Raw genomic sequence first — 7,301 nt, forward strand, 5'->3', positions numbered from 1 at the left:
TCCTTCTGCCGGTGTTCCACGGGCCCTCAAAAGTCGCCATACCTGTGGGCAAGAGAAAATCTGGATGAAAATATATTGATATGCAGCTATTTCAGGAAAATAGAATTGTCTTTATTGCCCAATGTGAGATCATAACAATAATGTCCGTGCTTCTAAATTTAGAAAAGAAATGTCATCTGAGAAATAGACATAAAGAAGTATCTAGAAATAGACATTGAGAAGTATCTAGAAATAGACATAAATATAACATGAGTATCTAGTATAATATACAAGATACTTCTTTATGTCTATTTCTCAGATGAATAGACACATATATTGCACATATATTATATGTGTGGATATGCGTGTATGTGTGTGTGTGTGTGTGTGTGTGTGCGTGCTTGCGTGTGTGTGTGTGTGTGTGTGTGTGTCTGTGTGTATGTGTGTGTGCGCGCGTGTGTGTGCTTACGTGTGTGTGTGTGAATGTGTGTGTGCGCACGTGTGTGTGTGTGTGCTTGCGTGTGTGTGTGTGTGTGTGTGTGCTTGCGTGTGTGTGTGTGAATGTGTGTGTGCGCACGTGCGTGTGTGTGTGTGTGTGTGTGTGTGTGTGTGTGTGTGTGTGTGTGTGTGTGCGCGCGCCTGCGTGGGCACGTCACTCACTCGCTATCCTCTGCGGTGGGTGTGTTATAGCTCTGGAACAGCGGCTGCATGAAGAGCCCCAGCGTTCCCACCACACACACCAGGATGAAGATCCAGAGAAAGAGACGGTCGATCACCATGGCTACGTACTTCCAGTCCTCTATGATCTATGAACAGAGAAGAAGGAGCTGTTTGACTATTATGGGCTGCCGAGCTAGGAACAAAGAGCGAGGATTAGCACAAGGTGGATCAGAGGGAAACCTTGACAACCATAACCAGTAGATGGGTCCTTAACCAGCCATCCTTTTTTAAGTCTATCTTAAAAAAAAACAAAAAACTTTTTCTGTTTTTACTATTGTGAAACTTACCACTCTGCCGCAGCTTCTCACTGTCCTTAAATGCAGTCCAATGGGGCAAACGTTTAAGCCGTAAAAAAAACAACAACATGCCAAATCTCTTTTTTTTTTTGGTATTTTTAAAATGTTTAAGTAGCAGTATCTCATTTTATGCAGGTTGCCAGTAGGAACCTGCACAACTTCCTGTTTCTAGTATCTGACGGTTGCACGGAGGTGGGAAAAGGAGCTGACTTGAGGAGCGGCAAAAGAGTCACAGTTTGCGGCCATTTTTATTTTCCTCGCCGTTTTCAAAAGGCAGATTTGAAGTTCCTTCTTTTAGCGCTTAAACCTTTGCCCGCGTTGGACTGCGTTCGAGCACACTGAGAAGCTGCAGCCGAGTGGTAGGTTTCTCACCGGCGGCCGTCCCGCCAATGGTTAGAAATGGCGGGAACCCACATTGTTTTCAGAGCCGCCATTCTGAAGGCGGGTTAAGGTGGAATTGTTTTCAACTTCGGATGGAGCCGTACCGGTGTAGTTGAACCCCCGCCCAAAAAAATCACATGAAGACGTGAGCAGCTACCTCTGTGCACGTTCAAATACAAAGGTGAAGGGATACTATGTGGCTGACTGGGTGAGATCTCCGTCTTCAGCATTACCGTCCTCTTCTGTCGGTTTCTTTCTCCCTTTCCTCACCAAGCTCTTCGTCTCATTCCTCTTTTCTCCCCGTCACAGTGTCACTCACCCCTTCGTCGCCGTCCTCCGTCTTCATGTGCTCGGCGATGTATCTCACGCCGTCCACCGCCTCCTCTACGTCCGTCTCCCACTGCACCGCCAGGCGCCGGCGGAACTCCGGGATGCCGCCGCCGCCGCCGCCGCCCCCATCCGGGATGTCCCCCACCTTCCAGCGGAACCTGCGGGCCGAGTCTTCGTTGATGAAGATGGAATCCGTGTCGGTCCGGACGCCGCCGAGTCTGATGTCGGAGTAGGGCTTCTTCTCCGCGCCGCTCCGGGAGGCGCCGGCCTTGGTCGCGGCGGCGCTCTTGCCGGCGTACTTCCGACGGAGCTTCTCACGGACGTTGGAGGATCCCGGACGCCGCATGAGCAGGAAGGAGGGGAGGCGGACCAGGAAGAGGTGCTTGACCCACTCCGGCATGTGGTGGGTGGAGGGGGAGCGGTGGTGCACGTTCAGGACGCACACGCTGGTCACGATGGAGAAGGTGACCAGCACCATGGTGAACATCAGGTATTTACCTGCAAAGGAGGGGGGAGAGTTGCAATAGAGGGTGGGCACGCTGTTTTTCAACCCAGGCATTTTTTTAAATGTCGGTTCTCATTTATAACTCTTCGTAGGGAAGAATTTTGCTGAATGCTTTACCATTGGAAAAAACGTACCACTCTGCTGCAACTTCGCACCGTGCTTGAATGCGGTCCAATGGGGAAAATGTTTAAGCCATTGAAAAACATGAAACTCACATTCTCGTCACACGTCTTAGTGTATTTTTGACGTGTTTTAAGTAGCAGTACCACATTTGATTTACTACTTTTTGCAATACCCATAATACCAGTACCTTCAGAGAATAACATTGGCTACAGGTTGCGAGCAGGAAGCAACACAACTTCTTGTTTCTAGTCTCATACGTTAGTGTGGATATAGCCAAAAGAGGTCAGGAAAGAGTCAGGAAAGAGGAAAGGGGGCAATTAAACCCTGAAAAAGATTTTGTGCCGTTTTTTTTGTTTTTTTTCCTGTAAAACATGAAGAGATGTCCCATTTTCAAGAGATTTCATGTTTTTCTTCACGGCGTAAGTCTTTGCCCCACTGGGCCGCGTTTCAATGGAGTGAGCCGGGGTTGAAAAATAGCAAACCTATCCCTTAACACAGTGGAAGTAACTCGCTAACAAGCGTTAATACGAGCTTATCGTGAAAAGAAAAACGTAGAGACACACACACACACACACACACACACACGTGGACCCGCCCCAACTGACCTATGAGCGGCACGGCCAGAGAGGTGGGAGGAACGATCTTGGAGATGAGCAGCAGGAACACGGTGAGCGCCAGCAGCACGGAGATGCACAGCGTCATCTTCTCGCCGCAGTCGGACGGCAGGTAGAAGACCAGGATGGCCAGCGAGGTGATCAGCACGCAGGGGATGATCAGGTTGATGGTGTAGAAGAGCGGCTTGCGCTTGATCACAAAGTCGTAGGTGATGTCCAGGTAGGTGGCGTCGTGGGGGTCCTCGTTCTTGCGCGCCGGCAGCGACACGATGTCCCACTCGCCGCTGGGCGTGAAGTCGTCGCGGCTGGCGAAGTCGCTGGTGAGGATCAGGTCCACCTCGGTGTGGTCGTACGTCCACGAGCGGAACTTGAGCGTGCAGTTCTGCTGGTCGAAGGGGAAGTTCTTCACCTCGATGGCGCAGGCGGACTTGTAGATGGCCGGCGGCAGCCAGAAGATGTCCCCCGTGTTGGAGACCACGGCGTTGCAGTAGAAGGACACCTCGTACACGCCGTCGGCACTGCAACACAGAGGGTGGCGAATGCGTTGGGTTCTAGAGTTTGTCCCGGTGTTACTTTCAGTTGGCCAACTTATTTTGTGTGCACTGTAAACGGGGGAGAGCGTAAACACACTTTGAGGTTTGAGGTTAAACTGGGACAGTTGGTCTGTTAAATAAATGGCGTCGGCATCGGGACGGTCATGATCCGCTGGTAAACAAAGGCTGTGTGCGCTGGGGGGGGCTCGCCCGGGCTCCGAAACCGACTTCCATGAAGTGTGGTTGGGAGTCGGGCGAGCTGCGGTCGGCTCCGCGGAGGGGCCCGTCGTGCCGCGTCCCTCAACGCACACTGCACCTGCCCACCAATATGGCGGGAGCCGTATTGGAGAGTTCGAGTGCGAGAGTTGAGCACCGAGCCAATCTCGTTTCAGTACATGTAGACCACCCGACACAGGTAGTAATTTGCCTTTTTCTACCAGCATTCACCTCCGGCAAAAATGGCATGAGAAAGCTGTAACTGTTTAGGTGCGTTATTTAAATATTCTCAAGTTTCTATTATTATTGATAATTAAGATATAAATAAATAATAAAATATATAAATAAAAATTATTCATGGAGAACCAAATTTTTTTCTTTAGAAATCAAGACTCGGTGGTCTAATAATGGCATAGCCAAAATACATATGTTTAAATCGAAAGACAAACCGAATCGTGGATTTGGAGAATCATGACACCCCTATAAATGAGGGTTTAGTATGTCCAACACCATAGTATGCTTGTACGTGAAAAGCACCAGCACGGCATACTTTATACGGTGAAATATCGTAGTATGCAAACGCTGCATGTCGCGCTGCCAAGCATATCCCACGACGCATTGTGAGTGGAGCTTCTATGTGACGAGGTAGTATGTCTGAGAAGCCGTCTTTTCTTTTTTACTCGCATACAAAAGTACGCCGGACGATAGTACAAGCATCTCGTGTGTAGTGCACCATTTTAGCCACAGTACGTATTGAAATCTGAAAGTGATAATGGCCGCCGCCCTCTCTCTCTCTCTCTCTCCCTCCCTCCCTCCCTCCCTCCCTCCAAGGAGGTAAACTGTGCAAAGGAGGAAGTCTGGGCTACAAAGGGAGCCGTCCTCATAGTGAACAGCAGTCTCAAACCTGGTGAAGAAACCAACAGATCCCTGCGTACCTAGTTAGAGCGATGTCTGTGCTCTCGCTGACTATTTTACCGGTTGACCGATTTGTCTCTGGTTTTTGTTACGTTTTTTTTGGTTCCCTCGTGATAAAGTTGCTGCTGCTGTGACATGACTTACTGCAAATAAAGGAATCTTGAAAGTCAAAAGTCTCTCTCTCTCTCTCTCTCTTTCTCCTTAATAATAGACAGTTATATTTGACAAGTTCTAACCCCAGGGCTTTCTTTCTTGATGGTGATTAGCGAATTAGTCAACATTGATCCACCAGTCATAACCCTCCATCCTAGCCACAGCCAGGTTCGGCAGAAACAAAACAAAACAAACGAAAAAAAAAAGGATAAGTTAATTTGTCATGGGCAGAAAATTGCAATTAAGAAAATCACGATAGAAACAGGTTTAATTTAGCTGCATATTTTCTGCTCCAGTGATATAGGAGAGGAGTGTTTCAACACCTCTTAATGAAATGACAGAACTCCATTAGGAAAACCAATAAAATGGCAGCTTTGCCTCACACACGCGCACACGCACACACGCACACACACACACACACACACACGCGCACACACGCGCACACACACGCGCACACACACGCGCACACGGGTTAGAACGCCTACTTGTTGTAGAGCACTATGTCAGGAAGCCAGATGTGTTTGGATGGAATGCGTAGCTTTTTGATGCCCTCATACTTGTCTGGATCCCACCTCAGTCTGTAGTCGTTCCACTCCTGCGGGGGATTAGAAACACATTAACCACAGGCAGCCGCATTCGGGGGGATTCCGCATCCGTACCGAGAGGGGGTGGAGGTCGTACCTGGAACAGCCACAGGTTGGTCGTCATGATCTGCTCTCTCTCGTTCTGCAACACACAATCAGTCACATTATCATGATTCAATTCTTTGGGCCCGTAATTTGTGTGTTTTGAGTTTTTTAACACCACAGATACGTAAAACGTTTTTTTTCAACGAGTTTGAAAATACAAAATCACTTAGATATGTGCAAGTGTTGCGCGGTAAGAGAGTGACTGAGAAAGTCTCCGTGCTGTGCACGGGGCTTTTTGCGTTTCAATCAATTAAATCAAACTGAATAAAATATCGTATGCAAAATATATCTGTTATTATTATTATTACCCACAGTGCAGCAGAGATCGCTCTGATTGCGCAGCGGGGCGGAGCCGGCAACCATTTATGTTATTTTATTTTTTATTTTTTCCGAAAGGTTAGAAATACAGGAGGGGAAAAAAAAAAAAAAAAAACGGGAGGACAGCGGAAGAGAAGGGTAAAATACAGGAAAATTCCGGGAAAAACGGGAGGGTCGACAGGTATAGTGTGGGTTAGTATGTGTTAGTGTGCGCTAGTGTGCATTCGTGTGCATTAGTGTGGGTTAGTGTGCGCTAGTGTGGGTTAGTGTGTGCTAGTGCATGTCAGTGTGTGCTAGTGCATGTCAGTGTGTGTCAGTGCATGTCAGTGTGTGTCAGTGTGTGTCAGTGTGTGTCAGTGTGTGTCAGTGTGTGTCAGTGTGGGTTGGTGTGTGTTAGTGTGTGTTAGTGTGTGTTAGTGTGTGTTAGTGTGTGTTAGTGTGTGCTAGTGCGTGTTAGTGCGTGTCAGTGTGTTAGTGTGTGTTAGTGTGTGTTAGTGTGTGCTAGTGTGTGCTAGTGCGTGTCAGTGCGTGTCAGTGCGTGTCAGTGCGTGTCAGTGCGTGTGAGTGCGTGTGTGTGAGTGCGTGCTAGTGCGTGTCAGTGCGTGTCAGTGCGTGTCAGTGCGTGTCAGTGCGTGCTAGTGCGTGTCAGTGCGTGTCAGTGCGTGTCAGTGCGTGTCAGTGCACGGGGTTTGAATCTCAAGCTTCACCAGGATGTGATGAGATATTGATTCTCCAGATAGATAACCATATTTGCCAGTATCATCACACATGTGATGGTGTCGCACACTTTGGTACGGCGTTCAAACTGTGCTCTAATCAAAATGTAGGGAGGAGGATCATTGAAGTCAATTCATGTCACTCGTATCTGCGATCCAAAGTTCAACTGACGGGACTTCTACCACCGACACGTCGCTATGGAAGAGCCGAGGCACGGTTATTTTTTGCCGAAATAAAACTCATTCCGCTGTGTAGAGTCCCGCGATTCTGTTGTTTGACGTCATTGGGGCCCGATCAGTAAACTTGAAGGCCCCTGAGATGAGTGCTATGAATCCTTGATTGTGAACACAGAAGAGGATTAGACGCTCAGATCAATACTTGACATGAGTGCGAGTACTTACTGCCAGACAACCGGCTTCTCCGACGTTATATTTTCATTTGCATTGACTTTTTACTCATATCGTTAGAAAACGTGTTTACCTAGGTAACAGTCAGGCTGCTCCGCTTGAACTGCTCCCCGGTTTATTTTGGGGTCACGCAGGGTCACATGTGCAGGATGCTTGCTCTTATCTGGATCCCGCCAACTCCATTTGCTCACTCAGTTCCGAGCTGATGTTTTCACGTCGACTGGTTTGTCCCGTGTTTGCTTTCTTAAATGAACCACAGCCTTCACGGAGGAAAATCAACCAATTGAAAGTGCTTGGGTGGATTGCAAAATACCTTCGTATATCTAATAGACAGCCATGGAAAATATGTACTGACATGTTCTATGGATTTAGGGACGTGATCGGATTTGGACGACTTTTTACTGA

General features: G+C 48.1%; 1 protein-coding gene across 1 annotated transcript; it reads right to left on the reverse strand.

Annotated features, from left to right (window-relative positions):
• Positions 1 to 635: 635 nt before the first annotated feature.
• LOC307229784 (neuronal acetylcholine receptor subunit beta-2-like) lies at positions 636 to 5,488 on the reverse strand (the record flags this gene model as incomplete). Its single annotated transcript, XM_079999855.1, has 5 exons — positions 5,447 to 5,488; positions 5,251 to 5,360; positions 2,940 to 3,466; positions 1,696 to 2,204; positions 636 to 785 (listed from the first exon to the last, which is right to left on the reverse strand). The coding sequence occupies exons 1-5, from the start codon at positions 5,471 to 5,473 to the stop codon at positions 636 to 638; spliced, it is 1,323 nt and encodes a 440-aa protein (XP_079855981.1). The 5' UTR covers positions 5,474 to 5,488.
• Between the last annotated feature and the right edge of the window lie 1,813 nt (positions 5,489 to 7,301).

This window comes from Zeus faber, assembly GCF_960531495.2.
Source record: "Zeus faber genome assembly, chromosome: 4".
Classification (NCBI taxonomy): Eukaryota; Metazoa; Chordata; class Actinopteri; order Zeiformes; family Zeidae; genus Zeus; species Zeus faber.